The sequence below is a fragment of the Teleopsis dalmanni genome, chromosome X (genome assembly GCF_002237135.1).
Source record: "Teleopsis dalmanni isolate 2A chromosome X, ASM223713v2, whole genome shotgun sequence".
Taxonomy (NCBI): Eukaryota; Metazoa; Arthropoda; class Insecta; order Diptera; family Diopsidae; genus Teleopsis; species Teleopsis dalmanni.
Window position 1 is genome coordinate 27,048,551 of NC_051848.1, and position 21,657 is coordinate 27,070,207.

General features: G+C 29.4%; 1 protein-coding gene across 1 annotated transcript in view; it reads left to right on the plus strand.

Moving 5' to 3' along the window:
• The window catches only part of LOC119687521, a 326,485-nt gene that overhangs the window by 182,377 nt on the left and 122,451 nt on the right, over window positions 1–21,657 (plus strand). Inside the window, exon 5 of the mRNA XM_038101864.1 lies at window positions 16,403–16,534. Coding sequence (XP_037957792.1) covers window positions 16,403–16,534 — 132 coding nt within the window. The remainder of the gene's footprint in view (window positions 1–16,402; window positions 16,535–21,657) is intronic.

Genomic DNA, 21,657 nt, shown 5'->3' on the forward strand with positions numbered 1-21,657 from the left:
CCGATAATGGTGAGTGTTATGGTCGCTGAAAATCGAAATATAGAGAAAACTTAGAGAAGTCCGGAAAATTTAAAAAAAATTCTACAAAATAGTTTTGAAAGATCGTAAACTAAAGCTGCATGGTATGGCTTACACCTATTTTTTAAGTAATTGAAGCACCCCGTCCTAAAAGATCTATTGTGCACCAGCTTACACCTAAGAGATATCAAAAATGATATCTGATACCGAATGCGTTTAAAGTGGGTTTTGTTCTTATTCAAACCGATCTCTAAAATAAGAAGTCACAAGTCGATGACAACGATTATCAATTTTATTGGATAACGTTTTGCATTGCTCTTTTATTTACCCACAGTATAGTTCAGATCTGGCCAGAAAGGCTATAAGTTTTTTTTGCTAATATCAAGAAGATACTCTAGAAAATGAAACTTGGCTCAAATTATGAAGTGCTTGTTATAAGACATCGAAATGTCTTTTGTCAAACTACTAATAGAGTAGTCTTGAAAAAAAGTTGGTCGACGAATGAAGTCGAACTTCTTTAAAAATTTTATTATCTTAGATAAAGACCGCATACTTTTTGAGTGGTGTATACAAGTTTTTTAGTAATTTATAGTTTTTTTTTTTGTAGTTTTTTATACTCTTGCAGAAAAACTCGGTAATCTGCAATTTAAGTAATTTTCATATGCGAAAGTGCACAAAGGTCTGACATTCCAAATTGAGTATGCAATCTAATTTATTTTCCCCGCATATAATAGTTTTTGGACTACAGATACAAATTTATTACTTCTCATCATTTTATAGTTATTTTCGTTTTTTTTGTCTAATATTTTTTTGCAGTGCATGTTTCGGTTAACTGCCTTGATCAGCACATTTACACAATCACTTGAAAATAAAAGTACGTACTGATGAAATGCCTTATTAGTAATGATATAATTGAAAGGTATTAATTAAATTGTAACCATAAACCATAAGTCATAAAAATAATGGATTTCTATGGTATTATACAAGAGATTTTACTTTTTACTAGTTAATTATAAACTTTTTATGTTGTACAATATTGATTAAGTGAATAGCATTTTACTTACAACTAAGAGGTTTTCCATATGTACATAGATATAGTAAAAAATACAAATGCGGATGTACATTATTATAAAATCATTATTTAACGATTAAAGATAATGCACAGAGAATGAGTATGTCATTGCAAGATCTTCTAATAATAACTAGTTTTATGTTTTTATACTATATATGCGTTTAGCACAGTGAACGATTTTTACTATTAGGTTCTATAGATAAACAAAATGTCAAACCATAAAATAGATATATTATAACGAGGTCACTACATTATAGATTTGAAGCCAGTTACACTATGTTCCGTTTTTAATTTAAAACAAATAGTGCTCTAATGCTCCTTATTTGTGCTGTCATGTGCCGCATTTAAAAATATTGTAATCCTTAAAGTTGTCACGGCGTGAGGTACTAAATAGCAATTTGTCATCTTAAATTGTTAATAATATAACAACTGTTTAGATAACATTTTTATCTAATATGCTTAAAGATTTGTCATATCGCTGAGTTATGGTAGAATAATTGGACTGGTTCTATTAAGCTAAACGCATGTTTTTACGAATGAAATACAGCGACTTGGAACTATCGTATAGGAGAAAGGGCTGCGCTTATGTTATTTTATAAATTAAAACTATATATTATATTTTAATCAAATCAGAGGATATGGGTTAAATAATGACCCATATACAACACATCATACAACTTGCACAAGATGAACATATATATTCAATATATATATATATTCAAATTGCAGGATTAAACACGAGTCACACGATTCGTTGTGATACCACTGGAATAATTCTTTTCTACCTTCACACCATGGTTTAGCGGAACTACCATATTTCCAATAAAAACCTCAAAAGTCTTGTGTCAACTGTGTCCAGATCTATCATGCATATATATTAGATGTCTCTTCAAGCAATGTGCTAACTTTGTCAGTAAAATTCTGAATATAAATATAGTAAGTATTCGACTGTGCAAAAATTGGCTTCCTAATAGCTTCTACAAATGATTTAAGTGGGGCATCTAATCTTTTCGCATGCTTGTTGGTACGGACGTCAGCAGATTAACACCACTTCATGTCGAGCATAGAAGATGCTTGTTCATTAACTGACTAAATTTGGTTGGATTGCTTCATTTATATCTTTTGGAGATCAATTGAATGACGCAACTATACTTTATCACAACAGTTCTATATATTCTCTCAATAAAAGTATGACCCGAAACTAAAATTAGTTGGACTGCTTCATTCACATCTTTTGGAGAGGAATTGTATAACGCAACTATACTTTATCTTCTCCTTAAACTTGTGAGTGTTATAAAGACAGTTTAGCTATCTTTGATGTTATAAACATACCTAATGTAAGATATTAGACACTTTGTTTTTCTCTTATTTCTGATAACGAAACAGATATATTATATTAGAACGTGAGTAAGAATGCTTTTTATAACAAAAACTTTCATTGCATAAAAAAGACCTACTAGTATTTAATAATTAGGACTATTACAGGGTTTAGGCACTAATCACTTCAATGATTTGCCATAAGCCTTTTATAATTAAATCACTTAACCAAATATTTTGAAGCAATTGCTTAAATCTGAAAAATAAATTTCAAGAGATCGATTTACTCATTAATACACTGAAAATGATTTTATTGCTTTACAAATCATGTGCATATATATTTTCTTTTTTTCTTTCTACTTCTCAGTTTATACAAAAATTTTGTTAAAATAAAAAGCGTTGGAAATAACATTAATTTTAATCTTACACGAACGTTAAGTAATTTTCCACTTAAATTTATACGTTCACCCGTTTTTGATTTCGCCGAAATTACATCGCTAAATTTTGAAGAAATTTGTACAATTTGTATTCCATAAAGGTCTTAATTCCCAATACGTTACGTTTGTACATGATGTAGATAGTAACACCAGCCACCATATAACAACCAATTGTTAAATACCGCTTTTTATATTTTCCCTTGGTGGATTCATTGTCATGTATTTCTTCCTCAAATTCAAAAGGTTCACCAGAGAGTAGAGGCGTAAGTGTTTCTCTAAAAAACATCATCTGTCGAATACGAATTACTTTACCATTACAAATGAATATATCGGTGTGTTCTTGATTGGGACCTTTCCGAAATTGCACAAAATCAGGGCGATCTATATACTCACACAATGCGACACATCTCAAAATTGCATCACAACTTGATTCGTCGCAACATGGCTCTGCATCGCTATGATTTAAACTCACGGAAAGATCCGTAGTTAGGTGTATTTGTTTAGCTTCTACAGACTCAACTTCGGCTTCGGTCTTCGCGTCTTTATTCGGAAATCCATTAAATAAAATTGAATAAAAATGAGCAGGTGGTGCTCCAAAAAAAGCAAATCGTCTATAGAAATCTGTGGACATGCTTTGAAAAGTAGTTTCTTGTTCTAAAGGATCCTCCACACACATATCAAAAACGTCTGTTGGATACAATCCGTTCATGTTTAGTCCAGTGAAATCCATAACGTTTTGAAATTTGTAGTCTTTCATAGTATGGAATGTTGGTTCAGCCATTGTTAACAAAACGCTGTGTAAGAGTTCAATAACGTACGGATTACAAGCATTATAATTTTCCTCTGATATTAGGTAATGTACGGTACTTAATTGCGGTGTCTTATTTATAATTTGTAACAACCATTTCATATCGACTATACCATTATCATAACATGGAGGAATAGGTTTCAATAAGTCCTCTCGTCTATAATGCAAAGCAGCAGCTACGAAGAGACTCCATTTTCCGTAGCAACCATTCCTATCAAGATCGAATATTTGTCTCAGTTCATCTGCCTGCTGTAGAAAGGACTTTATTTCAGACTCATCGTCTGTATCGCTGTAGTCTGACTCCTCCGATGTTTCATAGTCTATATCACTTTCTGTGGGAGAGGTTTGGAAGTAATAATGATTAACATTAACCATTATTAGTTAATAAACTGATTCTACAATGTACTGAAATTTATTGGCCACGGGCGCTAAAATTTTGAAACAAATTTTGGAACTTAAAAATAATAGTGAAAAAAAAATTTTGAATTTATAGGCAAGTAAAATATATAAATCAATGCTACTTTGATTAAATATAAAGAAATTTTAAATAATAAATAGAAATTATTGTAAGGGTCATGTTATGTAGATTGTCACGGGCACGGCAAAATTGGCTCTTTCGGACTATGGCGAAAATACATGTTATGTAGAGTGCCACATCAGTCAGTATTGCCAATTTCTTATTTATACTACTACGTTTGTATTTCTTGGTTATGCCTAAATTTAAAAGGTAATGTCGATATGCTCACTTTCAATTTGCCACCAAAAATAACCAGCAAGAAAATACTCATAGAGGCTGTAATAAAATGCTAATTTATTATTATAATATCTTATAATAATTGTTAAGAGTACATTCAAAATTACATACCTTTCCTTAAAATCGGAAAGTGTGATATTTAGATTATTAGCGGCTTATAAAATAGGCTGTATTGCTTAGTGCCATTTTTTCTCCAAAGCGTTCTGAAATTGGGGTAATTTGCTCCTAGAAGGCTCAAATTCTGAAATTTATTAGTAAACAACACAGCTTTGCCTTAGGGCCGAGGCACAAATACGCCGGCTTTCATGCCGGAATTTGAAATGATATATTGTTTTTTCTCTCAATCTTACTCTCAATTTTATAATTTGCATTGAAACAACAACAATTTTACTCATGCAGTGCCCGTGTACGCTATTTGAAATAAATCTTATTATATATAATGATTTGATGCTTTTATAAAACGTAAGACCCTTACTATAGTGCATTTAACTATACTGTTAAAAAATGTAAAATTCAAACAAAAATTTAGTGATCTGTTGATATTGATTTTATTTAAATATACATTTTTATGTACTATAAACATTAGATAGAATTCAGTTTTTTATGATCTTAAATGTAGGTCTGTTACACCTTTCTTTTTTAATCAAGGCATTTTGTGGTAGTTGATTGGAATTGCACGATATTAAAAACTCAAGCCATTCAAATATACACAGAAAATTATAAAAAAGTCTATTCTAACTCATGGTTTAGAGACATTTTAGTTTAACTGTTCACACTCTTCCCACCCATACATCTGTGCTTATGTTCAAAATCATATACATTATTATTATCTGCCTAAATATATATATATATATAAATTTATATATAAACATAAATATAAATTTATGTATATACATATATAAATTCCTTTAACTGCTAAGAGGAGCATAGGGCCGCAAAGGGGTTTCTTCTTAGAGAACCTGCATATTCAGACAGGAAAAAAGCTAAGGCTGAAGACAAGTGAAGAATTATTTTTTTATTTTGTGTTAAAATTTTGCTTTACTTTATATAACCATCAAAAATTTTTGGTGTTGAAAATATAACTTTATGGTTCTAATATAAAAAACTTTTATTAATGAATTCCGAACAATTCTAGGGAAAAGATATTGAAGCTTCGATAAGGTCACATCTAAATTCTTTTCTGTAGATTCTCTTCCTTGAAAGTATAACTACAAATAATAATTAATGTAATGTTTAATTAAGTAAACTACAGTATCACTGGTAAAAAAATAATTTCCAGTATACTTTTCCCCCTGTACTCTTGTCGCAATCCTGGTTATGCCATTACTCTTCACTGATATTCTCTTTTCTGTTATAAAAAGTCATGTTTCCTATTACATGTGATATTTGTGTTATATATCTTCTGTGTCAGTGACCTACCCACAAGGGAGCTTAGGAGGTAGATTCTCCTACTTGACAATTTAACTATAAACTGTCAAACCATAATTTAATTAAACCATAATAATAATTAATAGTTTCTAGTATACTGCACCCTTGTCAAAGTCCTGGTTATGCCATTGCTCCGCGTTATAAATATCCTTAACTATACCAGAGTTTAAATTCTTTTTATTGATAGTATTATATTTTTTTATTATTTTTCTTTTAATTTTTTTTTTTTTGAAAATTTTTACTGATAGCAAATTGGCGCCACTTGAAACACTTTGACAATGCTTGATGCTTAATTGCTTTGATTTGAGTAAACCATATTTGTGTTGTTAGTTTGCTGGGCATGTTCGGATTGATGGTCATCAACAAGAAAACGTGACTTTAACGCCTAATTCCCGCAGACTTTACGTTCGTTCGTACGCCGAGACGTACTGTAGAAAAACTACCTCACCGCATACCCACAACTATTCACTGTTGCTGGTTGGTTTGTTCTTGACATCGAAGCCGAATTCGATGTCGGTCGAGAAGGTTGTGCGGCTAGAAGGCCTGCTTTATAGTGTTTATTTTCGCGCCAATTTCTGATTCGCACTTCAGCTCTTCCAAGTTTTCAATCTGAAGAAACTCATTATTGCCTATACTCATATCTGTGCTCACTGATGAGCAAGTATCTTGTAGGTAGTTACATGCATAAGTCAGTTGCAATTTTACAGTTTCGCAGTTCGCCTGGTACTCGTAACTTCATGTGTGACAAAATGCCGCTAATTTCGCGAAAAAAGCGTTGAAAATAAATCGACTTGAGCCCACTCAAGTTTCTCACAGTTGAACGCATTGCGAATAAATCGCTTTGTTCGCTGCCGTTGAGGTTGGTTCGAAATCCGGCTGTGTTGATTTCGGTTCTAATTGATATAATCGAAAGATTGATATATTGGTTGGCTTCTGTATAAGGAGTTGCCTCACGCTACCCACGTTGCAGTATTAGCTAACAAATCGCTCATTAAACGCTGCAAATTGTGTTGCATGCTTTGGATTTGTTTTGGTTTGTTTTGGGCGGCTTCGATGTTGTTGGCAATGAAAAACCGACATAAATTATTTGTTTCTCGACCCAAAGTATTTATGGGTAATGGAATTATTTTAGTTCGAATCCTATTAAAATTTCAATGTTAATTGAAAAACAAAAACAAAAACAATTGAATATATATTTGATTAACTTATTTTTGTTATGTTGCCGCCTAACTCCGTTGCAGTTTCCTTTCTTTGGTAATAATTTTCTTCATTTGTCAGTAAGAATTTCAAAGAATACAAATTCAATTCTTTCTTTCCACCTCTTACTCTTCTATCCTAACATGAAATTATCTTAATTATAGTTTTAAGCTAAAAAATTTAATATCTCACAAATCCGTTTGTGTCTGAATTGTGGGTTAAAAACATAAAATTAAACAAAGTATGAAATGAAATACTGTTATTTTCGAATTTAAGTTGCTGGACCGTTCTTCAGTTCCAATTAGTTTTATCTTAATTTCAGTGATGACTCACCAGTGATTCACTTAAACCGCTCCAAGTTATCATTTCAGGTTAGGCACACAAAATAAGCATAAAATCACTTTATCTTCGACATTCATTCATACCTTTTACACTCACCATTGAGACTGCACTAGACTAGCTATGCTCTCGTCCATCTGGTACAGTATGAATGAAGTTTGTGTCTGACGTCAAGTTTATCGCTTAAAATTTTAAAACTCTGAATGTCTTCTGAATCTATCTGAATTTAAATTTAAGTACGGCACATTAAAGAAGTTAATTTGTGTTGATTTCAACCTAATATTTTCTATTTGATGCAGCATGGATGTTATAGCACAAACCATCAACAGAAATTATTATAATATTTGGAAAAGAATAGATTTGTTTTTTTATAGTATATAACATAGATACTTAAATATTTCAAAGATACATTTGTTAAAGTGATATTACTTAAATCAAGACATATCACATCGTTCTTAATTTTAAAAAACAAATTGTGGGTTTAGGAGAGAAGATCAGCAGTAAGTACGTAAATAGTTTGCATCATAGTTCATTTAAAGTCTAAATTTAAAGTCAAATTGTAAGTTATATATAATAAGCTATATATACATCCAACTCAAAAAGTACCCGGATTTTGTAAATAAAACACAAATTTAAATTTTATTCCAAATTTATTTTATCTCCTTCAAAATATGCTCCTTCTGAAGCGATTCACATATGCCAACGCTTAATCCAATCTTCCGTACACTTTTCGTAGGACCGTGAAGGTATGGCTTTTAGTTCCTTCAGCGAATTATCTTTTACCGATTCAAGCGACTCAAAACGCTTACCACGAAGGGGCAATTTGAGTTTCGGGAACAGGAAAAAGTCGCACGGATCCAGATCTGGCGAATATGGTGCCTGAGCCTGAGCGATGACAGTGGTGCCGTGTTTGGTCAAAAAATCGCGTACAACAAGAATTTTCCATAGTAAAAATCGCTAAATACAGATGAGGTAGTCTTACATTAACAGCTGCTGTAAACAAACTAATTGACAGATGGCGCTCAAATTTGTACCATATGTCAAGAAAGGGTATACCAACATAACAAAAAAAATGTTTGAAAAAGGTCTATTACTTAAGGAGTAGTTAACAAACAAAAAAATCCGGTTACATTTTGAGCATAAGGTATGTATATATATATATATATATATATATCAATTTAGTTCTAGTTTGAGGAATATCGTACTCATTGTTAGTCAGTTAAGCTTACACTGACAGATGAACTTATATATCTACTTAGTTAAATCCGATTATGTACGGTTGATGGCCATACTTTAATTAGAATTATTCTAATTCATTATGTATATAAAATTAACTCAGTTATCCTCAGATGAATTATTGCTAAATTTCTGAACTACTAATACTAAGTGAAAAGTTTTCATATGTTACTGTTTACTCGTGTCTTAAATGAGATTTACAGACATTGGTTGAAAAGGGTATATCAAATTGGTCAAAATTTTTACTATACGGTGAAGTAGCTCTTGAAGATCATATACTATAAGCAATACTCGAATATATGCTGGATCAACTGCGCAAGACGAATCAATTTTGCGACCTTTGCTTGTCTTGTTGTCTATCTGTTAGCACTCTTATATGATATATATATCAGATATTCTGATATTCTGACTATAATCTCTATAGGCGCTAGAAGATAATTAATGCAATATGAATGATATGTGTAGGGTAGTACGTGTCTCAGATTTACGTTAAAAATTTACTGAAAATTTTAATAAAAATGTAATATATTAATAACAAATTAGTCATTTCTATAAAAGTCTTCAGATTTAGCTAAGTCAAAGATAACTGCTTTATATTAATAATTAAATTTAAAATTTTTTTTTTTTTAATATTTTAACGAATTTCTATCTCTATTTTTGAATCTTCAACTCTTTTGTTAAACTTTGACATTGACCTTCAATATTATGATTATGAAAATATATTTAACATTTTGTTGCTGCTGTTGTTATATTTTTGTTGTTATTAATGTTGCTATTGTTGATTGCTCTGTTGTTACTGTTGTCCAGGCTTGTCTTTGACTTCTTTCTTGTTGTCATAACCGCTTCCATTTAAGGCTTCAATTGCAATGACATGACTTTTATTTTATAGCATTTTTTACAACAACATTTTATCTTTTATATAAAGTCTATATTAGGGTCTCATAGCGGTAGAAGAAATTATTAGGGCTCACTGTAACACAAATGTACATATAATATGCATAAACTTGTTTAATTAAATTATAATCAAATATAAAAGAATTTAAAAAATTTTAACGTATGTGAACGGATTATACGAAGTGTTTTCTATCATAATGTAATTAACCTCGATGGATGATTTGTTACTTAGAATGAGGATGAAGAAGAATAGTTATGTGATTGGATTAATTATTTCTTAAAGGCCGTTCTAACATATGTTACCATTTCAGTATTCTAGTTTTATTTGTGTTCTCTAATAGATTATCGTCATTTTTCATTTATATTCGTTACTTATATTCTAACATTATATATGGTATGTATTTTGAGAACATTTTGAATACATTTATTGGAGACAAACCATGGTGCATTCATTATTAGTTTGAGTGTGCTGTATTGATTTCTTTTCCAAATTTTAATCCTTGATTTGCTAGCCTTGCTCCAGAGTTCTACTCCATATGTCCAAACAGGCTTTGGGCTTGTTTTATAAAAGCAAACTCTATTGCTCAAACTTCAGATTTTCAGATTTTGGTTCCAAAAGCCAATATAATTATTTTTAAGTTTTAGCTATTTTTGCTTGGCGCTGATATGTGTTTTTCAAGTAAGCAAGCGGTCCTTTTGAATATATTGATAATATTTAGTTTCAAAGAATACTTAAATTTATAAAAATTCGTTGTCAAATCGCTGGGCTTGGTAATCAAAATCTCTTCTTCAAACCTTTAAACGCTTAAAATCCAAATTAACAATTTTCTTTAACGCGGAACCCTTATCGTATAAGTGTGTTGGCAATGACATTTAGAATCTCGCTTTATATTATTAAAAAAACATAATATTTTTACTTATACTTTTATATACTTCTTTTAAATTAATATGATTTTGGGTATTCTACCATTTTTATTATGGCAATAAACTTGTCGAATAGCCTGCCATTGTAGTCAATGTCCTTATAAATCCAATAATACGTGTGTGTTTAAATATGCCTATGTGTTATTTCTATGTTATGAGGAATTTTTGATTATTATCCGTCCGTGGATGCATGTATCTTTATCCTTGGTAAGCCGTAGCAAGAAAAACTGGCGAAAAAAATATTTTTTGAATATAAAATTTTTTTCTTAAGTTTATTATTTTTGCCATAATAATATTTGCAAAATAAATTCCAACAAAAGATGACTTCAGATGTGCAAATTTTGTGTTAATTTATTAATGTCGACAATATGTCATTTAGATTATTTATTTTTTATTGTTTTATTATAGTATCTTTGTTTATTGAACAATTTTTTTGTATTTATTATTTAATTATTGATTTTTCTTCTTCTCTTCTTCTCTTCTTGTATTCATTGAAAACAGTACACGTTTGACCGCTTAGAAGAAATTTTATGGTTACATATGCAAATTATTTAATTGAGAAACCTGTCTGCTTTAAACATTTTTTGTAGCTCTAAGCAACATATTCTCAAATTCAAATGGTACTGCTTAGCAACATAAATAGCTAAACATTCAAATGAGCGACATATCATATGTTGCTGTTACTGCAGATGTAACTGTGTGACATATTTTTTTTTATTAAAAACATATGTTGATAGAGGCAACTGTTTACACAATAGCAGAGAGCATGTTGTATGTAATAAGTTGTTGTCTTTCGGCATGTTGCATTCTTTGTTTTAGTGCTATGTATCTAAACATGTTATTAAGCAGTTGGATCGCTTACAACATATCGGCAATATTATTTTGTATATAAACTCTTAAAAAAATGTTTGCAATTTTCTCTCATTTTTCTTTTAATTTTTAAGCTCTTTTTTCACTGAATGTCGCTCTTAAAATACAACAACATTTATTATCATTCGCATTCTTTGAATTTGTTGTACTTTTTCTGTTTGCTTCCTTTTAATTGGAGTGAAGTTTTGTATATAAAACATACATTGCTTTATGTTGTTGCTTTATGTTGTTGTTGTTGTCGTTGTTGTTGTGTATTATGTTTAATTTTCATGTTGTACAACAGCTTCTGCTCCTCTGTCATATCAGATAACAGGTGTTTGTATAATTCTTATTAATATTGTTGCTGTGAGTTGCGCGTACTTAATAACATGTTGCTATTGTTGTTGAGATGTTGTTGTTTACCAAGCAACATGTGTTTCATTATTTTAAACATTAGCTTATGTTACTTTAAGAACAGTTTTTTATGTATGCCTTTGAAGTCTTATGAGCTCTGTTATTATTTCTTCTTTAGTTTTTTTTTTACTTTTTTCTTGTTTTTAAGAATGTAACTTGCATCTTTGCATATCTGTAATGAAATCAGTAAAATGAGCAGATAAATTTGTAAGTGATCAGGCAGGCAACTGGTCAATATAAGTTTAACACATATTTTACATATTTTTCGAATGGTGGCATGTATAGTTGCTTCCCAGCGATCTCCTCTTCTCTTCAAACACGAGGACTGTTTTCAGTTCTTGTTAATATTTTTGGTCAATTCACTTAACCCTCTTTGTTGTTGTTGTGGTGGTAGTTGTTGTTGGAGTAGTTGTTGATCGCTTTGTGAATTTTAGTGCTTATGATTGAGTGTTAATTGTTCGTGTCTGATAAGTTAATGGAAAATTATTTGTTTATGGTTTTTAATGTGTTTTTGTTTTTTATAAAAATTATTATTTTTAATATTTTTTTTCATTAACAAAGGCCAAATTTAATTCAAACGGCAGGTGTGTTCATTAATAATTTTGGAATAAAAAAAAAAATTACCATTTGCTTTAGTTTTGTCTAATATAATTTTCTCTTAGAAGTACAGAAAATTATAAGGAATTTATTATTAAATATTTTCCATACATTTATATTGAAATTATATTATAAATGCAAACAAAATTTAAAATTGAGACAAATACTGAGAGGCATTTGAGTTCCTGTATCCTATGTCCATTTAAGGAAATGAAAAAGTAGACAATTTAATCCTCCAAGATGGCTTAGAGCCATCAAAATGTGAACATAGCAATATAAGATGACGTATCTTACCTTATGGTTTCAAGATATTTCGGTATAACTGCTTATACTCACCCAATATACAGACGCACTTAAGCTTAAATGAATTCGCTGTTGAAATGATACTCATAGAATATTATTGTATTATTATTATTATATTTACCATTTGGATATTAAATATGAATTCTATTCTATTCCATTGAAAGCAGTTACATTTATGGAATAAAATGTAAAATAAAATGAATCTATTGATAATGTCGGTTTCAAAGAAGGTAGCAACTAAATCATTAAAATGCCACTTAATCAGTTGGAGAGATAATCAGTTGGAGAGACGAAAGTTTCTGGGAAGTCAACCTAATTTGTGGTTCAATCTTAAATTGAAGGGGAAGAGAAGTGATATGACAATAACACAAATGATGTGAATAAGAGGATAGACAGTGACAGCGATTAGACAGTGAGCTAAAATCTTTTCTAATGGAAAGGAAATTTGCAGTAATGAGCGTTTACACTACCAAATATAGATTTCACGGTTTATTGCGATATTTTGACATAACATAATGATTAATCTGAGTTCAAATCTATTTTGTACTGAAAAAATCTTCAATATTTTTCTTGTTATCTGAAATAAACTGCTTGGATTATCATAAAATATTGGCGTTTGTTCTATGGAGCAACTTAAAATACCCACATTCATAACGAATGACGTACGAATGAGGTATGTTATAAGTGGATTTACAATGACTTCAAAGTTTATTTATCTAGAGTTTTTCGAAAAGTAGTGAAGTACAACAACAAATATTCTTTTTTATATTATTTTAATTAAATCAATTTTTTGGTCATCATACAGCTGTTTTGAGTGTTGCCAAATACCCATACCATCATCAGTGGTTTTGGAGATAATTTTTGTATTTAATTATTTGTAAATAATTTTTTGAGACTGTAAGTATCAGAAATCAAACGTGTGTCCTGCCAAATTTGAAGGTCAGAGTCAGCGCTTCTCAACCAACTGACTCAAATCCGTACTTGACTTTTATGTTCGCATATTTCGCACAAATTTGTATTACCAAATTCACTTCGTGTGTTTATATTAGAACGAAATCATAAACCAACTATAGAATAATTAAATTAATTAATTATATTTATGTTGAAGCTATTTGAGCCAGTGCATTTGAGCAGTTTTACTCTTTTTCAAACGCTCTTAACGCTCTTGACTGAATTATTGTTTATCACTTCATCAGACTAAGCAATAATTGACCTCAGATCTGAATACCTCTCCGAGGAGGCTGTAACCATTCTGAGATTTGATAACGCGGTGTTGGTAAGTCTGTAAGTTTTCGTAAATAACTTCAGGACTCAATACTTTATGTATTTTTTGATGGAATCAATCTTGAGGTCCCTGAGGATGTCATTCGTCCTAATGTACCATGGAACTTTGAAAAGTCTTCTCAGAGCCTGGCTTTGTGTAATTTCTAGCTGGCGAATAGTAGTGTTTGAAGCTTTGCTAAACACTACACATCCGTTTAGAAGTATCGAACGAATTATTTAGTTATATATCAGTTTCTTAATTAATATTTTATATTTTTAATTCTTAAATTTTTTTATCTAAGAATTGAAAATTACCCGATGAAGATTACCTTTGAACAATATTGAAATCTGCTTTGATTTCCGTTGTTAAAATATCTACTATTTTAATTTTTACAGAAAAACAATAAATTTTGTTTAAAATTTGAAAATAAATATTTGAAATAAATTGTGTATTAAAAATAAATGTGACATCAAATTACTGGCGCTCTCTACTGGTTTTCTCGAAACTGTATTTACAAGCACTCGAAGTAATTATTAACTGATGTAGCAATTGCTTTTGATTCGTATATATGCATATATATATAGTGGTTTATAAATCATTATTTTAAGTTATCTTAGTTAATATCTATTTCTGTTGAGCAAATAATTGAAAGAGAAACCTGTAAAAATAATTATTTTCGAGTTTATTAATTATTTTTTCCGACTATCTTGAATATATTTCAACATTTGCGGTTTTGAGGTTTTCTGATTCTAGTTCTGATGCAAGTTTTCTAAATAAAATTGTTTATATTATTTTCTTTCCCTTCAATAATAATAAAAAATATACCGAAAATAAAATTAAATGCTTACCATTAATTTTATTTACACATTTAAAGCTTTTTTTTATAGATTTTTGTTATAAAGAAATAAAAAAAACATTTGGTTTCCTATTATTGCCATTAGAAATTTTTTAAATAGATTTTTATAGTTAATTTATTTAAAAAATTAGCTTACAAGCTAATAAAAAACTGTAAATATATATTAACAATACTGAATTGTAATATATTTTAGATACTTTAAATTGATAATAGTTTCGCTTTATGTTTATTTTATATATTATATACATGTGTTTAATTAAATATTTAAGCAATATTTCGGATAAATATATTCAATAATCACTAGGCTTAAGATAGATAGTTAGGATTGTTTGCTTACACTTTTACATATAGTGTAGTGTAGGAAGAGTATATCAAATATGCTAATAGAGCAGCAATTTTTTCTTTCAGAGTTGTAAGAAAACTACACAAAGTCTGGTTGAAAAAAATTGGCATCACTTTTAAAATATATCAAATGCTTAAAAAAACCAAACCGACTTTAAAATTATGAAGTCAGTTTATAAATCTATAAAAATACTTGAGATTTAGGCTTCTATTTGCAGCGCACAGTAAAGGCTTTATACCTTACGAAATTTGTTTTGTTAAGAAATGTTTGATATCAAATGTGAATAGAAACTGTCTCCATATAACAATTCCATAAGTCTAGAACAAAGTCTAATAGTCAAAAAGTATGTGAAATGTCTTATCGTCCTCCGGTCATAAACAATATTCTGTATTCTCGGACAGATCCCTTTTGCTTAGATGATTGTGAGAGTTAAGTTGTTCTATCAGACAACTCAACAATAAGCTTAGGTGGAATATATGTTTGTAAAAGAAATTGTTATTAAAATTGTAATGAAATATATATCCTACAGTCACTTATTTGTAGTAATGCTTACCTAGAATATTACGACAGTAGTAAAATATAAAAATTAAATAAAATAAAAATTTTTAAATATTTAAAAATTTTGTTTTTGAAAGGACTTATTTGAATAAAATAAAAGCTTGTAAATTAGTTATAATTTTTTTTTTGTTTTAGATCTCTATATATATTTCGCAGACGTTTCGAAGTTTGTTTGAATTCTTTCTCAGGGCGGAGATTTATTACAACTGATCTTGAAAATATATATGGTGGTTATTTGTACTGAAATTTGTTTACAAATTCAGTTTTAAACAATAAATAATAAATAATAATTAAAATGCAAAACAATATATAAATAATATACAATAAAGTTTACCCTATCAAGGTTGTTGTCATTGTATTCTTTGCTATTCATGGTTCCATTCATATAAGTCCATTCAAAAAATATAAATATATATAAATGTAATCGGATAAATACTAGTGACTGAAGTAATAATTGCAAATTAAAAATCTCATATAATATTTTTCCTAGCGACTTTTCTATTATCTGATTTATTTCATTTCATAAGTTATAAAGTGTATTTTTTTTTTGCATTTAATAATATTTAATAAAAATTCTTTTATATAATTAAATACTTATAGCTTGTCAAGAATTATTAAAATTGTGTTTATAGTTCAAATGCAATTTATAAACAATAAACAATAATCAACAAGCCTTTCAAATGTTATAAACATTTTGCTATAATTGTGAATTTATTTTCATGGCTGTCTAAAAATATGCAACAATTTTATTTTGTTTTTAAATATATTAATTTTATAAAATTTTTTTATTGCAGAAAAACGTTTGAGCCCCAATACTCTACAGGCACCAGGCACAAATGCAGGCACCAAAGCTTCACCATTGATCAAGAAAAATGTGCTCACACGACGCTTGGATGTTAAGACATCGGTAAAGACTCCTTTGAAAGGTAGGTACTTAGTTATTTTATATATTTGGACTCAAAAAGAGTACTCGTGTATAAAATTGTTTGGCCACAGTTATGGTAGTCCATTCACAGTTTAATGCTTCGAAGTCAAAGAGTGAGATATTTTACTCTATTTAATAAATTTAAATTTTTTTATTTATTTAATAAAAAATATTAACCATTAACAGCTTTTGAAATCTATTTTTATTTTTTTATATGTGTTAGGTCAAAACTCTTGGGCGTTGAATTCTGTCAATTTGAAACTCGGGCAGGTGTGTCAGATTGTTAACACAATATTGCACCTTATTTGATTAAATCAATTTCACTATTTTATTTGAACATGGTTGTTTATACAGGTTTGGATCTGGATCAAATGTAAACCAACTTGATAATTCTCTGACTCTGGCAAAGTCCCGAATATTGCAGGTTGATAGGTCAGACAAATCATTAAGAAAATAAGCTTCCAAGATAGGCACTGATACATGAGATATAACACAAGTTTCTCCTCGTGCTAGGAGTCACAAAAAGTTAACTGGCATATTTTTTTTTTGTTTTTGTCCAGACCAAGTCAACCTAGAGCTCTGACAACAGGGTTCATTAGCCCAGTGTTGCTTGACTTTGTTTAGGTGTATTTGTTTAATTGCCAGCTTTACTATTGTAAGTGGAACATCAATATCTTAGAAGTGAATGTCAGGGAGAAGAGCGTACAATTGTCCAAGATGTCCCTATGACCAGGACATTTATGATGACATTTATATAATTCTACAAAACTATGGAAAAGTTAAAAAACGTGTCTTTAAATGGAGCTTAAAATTGGGACTATGATTAACTGTGATTATCTTGGTACTTTGTAACACTACCTTTTTGTTTTTAATGCGATTATGCGGGTATATAAGAGAAATGTGCAGTTTGCACTTTTTTCCTGGTCAAGACTGTGAGTGTAAGAAAAAATATCATTAGTCTATATTTCGTAGATGACTTCCACATTTTTAATTTTTTCACTGATATGCCTAGTTCAACGAAAAAGAGTAGAGACCATAGTACACAATCTTGTCGAACTACTTTGTTGATTGTAAAACTTAAACTCTATTTCTTCTTCAAGATTTGTTTTAAAGACTATTATAAATAGAATAATTTTTCGAGAACTACAATCTATATTAATATATCTTAGATCATCTTACGATTTATGACACCAAAATTATTGCAAAGTTGGTAGAGAGACGTAATTTCAATTCATTTCATTTACTGGACCATAATAACCCGTTAACGAGTTTCAGCCCGACGCAACATATGTCTCCAATCGCCTCTGCTGCCTATACACCTTCTGCAGTCTCATACATTAAGTCAGATTAGTGCTCCCTCAACTTGATTACTCGTCCAGAGTGACAGTCACCTCTACGTCTTTTTTCTCCTTTTTTGTTGGAGCATCTTCATTCATTCTCAAGACATAAACCAAACCAGCCATGTGATGTGAGTTCGCTGAATTCTTTCAATGTCCTGATAAACTTCGTACAGCTCGTGGTTTATATGGATGCGGTAGTCGTAGAGGACCGAAGATTCTTATGAAGAACTTTTCTCTCGAACACTTTCAATTAATTTCCATTCCACTGAATTTTCCACTATTATTCTAAGATAATTAACATGACCCTTAAAATTTTTCACTAGCTTAGATCTACTTTTCTGAGTATTAAGCTTATAGTTTTCACTGCTAAATATCTTGAGAATTCGCAAATGTTCCAGATCTCTCGAATGCGTGCGGTTTATGTGCTCGTCATCTTTGTAGGGTCTACTATTATTAAAGAATTTTTTCAGGGCTGGCTTGTTTGTTATTTTTTTGCTTTAGGCTTTTTTGCCTCTAATAGAACTGAAGTAGATAAATTTTAAAATTTTTCGACATTTTCGGTTCTTAATTTACTAAATTATCGAAAACAGCTGTATGGTCAGCCAAAAATTCAATTAATTAAAATAATATAAAAAGAATTTTTTGTTGTACTTTACTATTTTTATAAATTTCTTCACCAAAATGATTAGTTTTAATAACTTTTTTTTTTATATACAGTTAAAATTCTCATAACGGATAAGACTACGTCTCTTCGAACACTGTCTCTCCACTGGATAAAACTTTATAAACCGAATCTCTTCAAAGCAATTTAACCTATTCTGAGTGAACAGTGTTCCAGAGTGAAACTTATTACTGTACCATTTTCACATTCATAATAATACATTATTTAGTCTATTTTATCATTTTAAATAGAAATTTCAATAACTACTAGTTCTATTGTATCCTCTGCAATCCTTTGGATGGTTACGTTTTCAGTTTAGGACAAGGCCTGGTATAAATAAGGGACAAGTTAATAACATATTTTAAAAATTGTTTAAAGTTTGTAATTAATTTTAATTTGTTTTAATAATTAAAAATTATTTTTGTATATCTTTCTATTCTCAAAAAAATTACAAAAAATTTTTTTCCCACAATCGAAATACTTAAAAATTAAAATTGAAATTAAAAATTGATTTTATTCAACAATGCGAATTGTTAGGGATTGAAAGTGAAAGCAAATCAGCAAAATTTTAATTTCAAATAAAAATTTTAATCAAATTAATAACGACAATTGTATCAAGATTGACCGCAGACTGTAAAAGCCCTCTAGGCAACGACATCGTCAGCATAAATACATAATCATAATCATTATCATGGTCTCCATAATAATCGTAATCGCAATCATGATCATTAGCATCAAATTCGTTTGAAAGACCAAGATCAACGGCCGTAGCCAAAGTTAAGCCAAGCCAAGCCAAAGCCAAAAGCGTTGCTTTCTATAAATAATCGGTCAAAAAGATTGTTTTCAGCAGGCGAATTTGAAACAAATCAAAAGTATTTCAACATTTTCTCATCCATTCATGTACTTTTTTTCTTTCACGCTTACCTTTGAGATATTAAATTTCATTTTCCGTGCTAATTCCGCATAAAGCTGAAGTGCCCATACAAGCCCATACAAATTGCAAAATTACAAGACAAAACTTAAGTAATAATAAAAATAAACAAAACTTTTAAAATTAAAATAAAAATTACAAAAATTTATTATTAATATAATAATTAACACGATTCCAATTTCCCAAACACGTCCATCTGATAACGAAACTCAGTAACGTAACCTATATAATATATATTGTATGTCAATAAAGCTTAGTTCTCAAAAAGACAAAACTACCAATATAGAAATAGAAGCGTCATCTAGTCTATGGTTTTGTTTGTACAACTTTGCTATATTGACGAACTAAGCTATATTGACATACAGCGCAAAGAAAAAAGTTCCTCAAAATAGCTGCGTCTCTGAACAATCCATTCTCAATTATGAAAGTGCATTTTTTTTTTAAATCCATTAGGAGTTAAAAAACTCAACAAAAAATTTCCAACATTATCTGTTTCGTGCTTAATTTGTCTAAATTCGTTAAACGTTTTGCCAGTTTAGTGAAGTATTGTTTTCCTCCAGTTCATTTTTGGTCTGCCCCTGTATCGTATTCCTTGGGGGTTCGAGTGTTCGAGGGTTTCAAAAATCTATTTCTCTTAATAACCAAAAATTATTTTATTTTAAATTTTTTTTTGTGGACTATATATTATTATATCAATATTATATATTATATTATATTTCAATATTTATATATCAATATTTATATATTATATTATCAATATTTTTTTGTTTTATAACAAACATTGGTTGTATTCAATCATAAATTTTATAAAGAGGGTTTTTCAAACAGTAGTGAACTACAACAACAAAAATTTTATTTTTTTATATTATTTTAATTAATTGAATTTTTGACTGACCATACAGCTGTTTCGAGTATTGCCAAATACCGATCATCAGTGGTCTTGGCAATAATTCTAGTGTTTAATTATTCGTAAATAATTATTTTTGAGACTGCAAGTACCAGGTCGGGTCCTGCCAAATGTGAAGCTCAGAATCAGCGCACCTTAACCAACTGATCCAAAGCCGTACTTAACTTTTTATGTTCGCATATTTTTCTGAAGTTTTGTTACTTTTGCCGTGAAAGTTTTTTTTTTATTAAAATTTATTATCATAAATTTTATTAAATATTTTTTAATAAAAAATTAAAAAGACTTTTTTCAAATTTAAATATTTATTAATTTTTGATAGTTTCTAAAAAGGGCTATAGATATACTTGATCGTGTGTTACATATTATAATATAAAAAAAATTAATTTTAAATTATAAGGTTTAAATATTTTAAAGACTGCTCATTTAACACTTTTTTTTAAGTGAAAAGAAAATTTAAAGAATATATTTTTGCATTTTGCATTGATTTTGTTTTTTATTGAGAGTTATGATTTATATCGTTTTTTTTTTTTTTAAAAAAAGCTTTAATAACAAAAATATATACATATATAAAATTTATTTAAGAAAAATTGGTCGTTTTAGTTTTATTTTTTTTTTTGTGTGTATTTCCCTCCGCAGAATATTCACTTCTTTAATGATACCGAAAACAAAAAAAAACCAATGGGCCTATTTACACTATCATGAGCGTGAGATGAACTTGACGACAACACGAACTGTCAACTCAGTTTACACTGTCATAAACTCTCATGAGCGTGAAATTTGTTTTGTTTTGTGTAAACGTATAAAATGTTTGCGTGTAGTAGTGCAGTGCGCAAAAATTCATTAAAATTCAAAAAAAATTCATGTATTCAGCATTAAAAGGTAAACAAAAACATAACATTGCATATGTATGCGCGTCAAGCTGAAGAAACGCAGCAAATTTCATTACGTGAAACTTATGAACTCACATCACACCCTCTTCCCTCTCTCATCTACAAGCAATTGGTTTTTAAGTTCATGTTAACGATAGTGTAAATAGGCTCAATCGTACTCACCGCAGCTGTAGTGACGACGTCATCGCTCCTCTGCTGTACCTGGCTATGTTCGTAACAAAAAAAATCAATTTTAAATCTTTTATCAAATAAATATTTACAAAAAGGGAGAAAAAGGGAAAAAAAACAAACATACTATATATCTAACTAATGTAATATATATATTATATATATTCTCAATTATTATGCCAAAGAGGAATATTTCCACAAACAAATATATTTAGCTTAGCTAATAT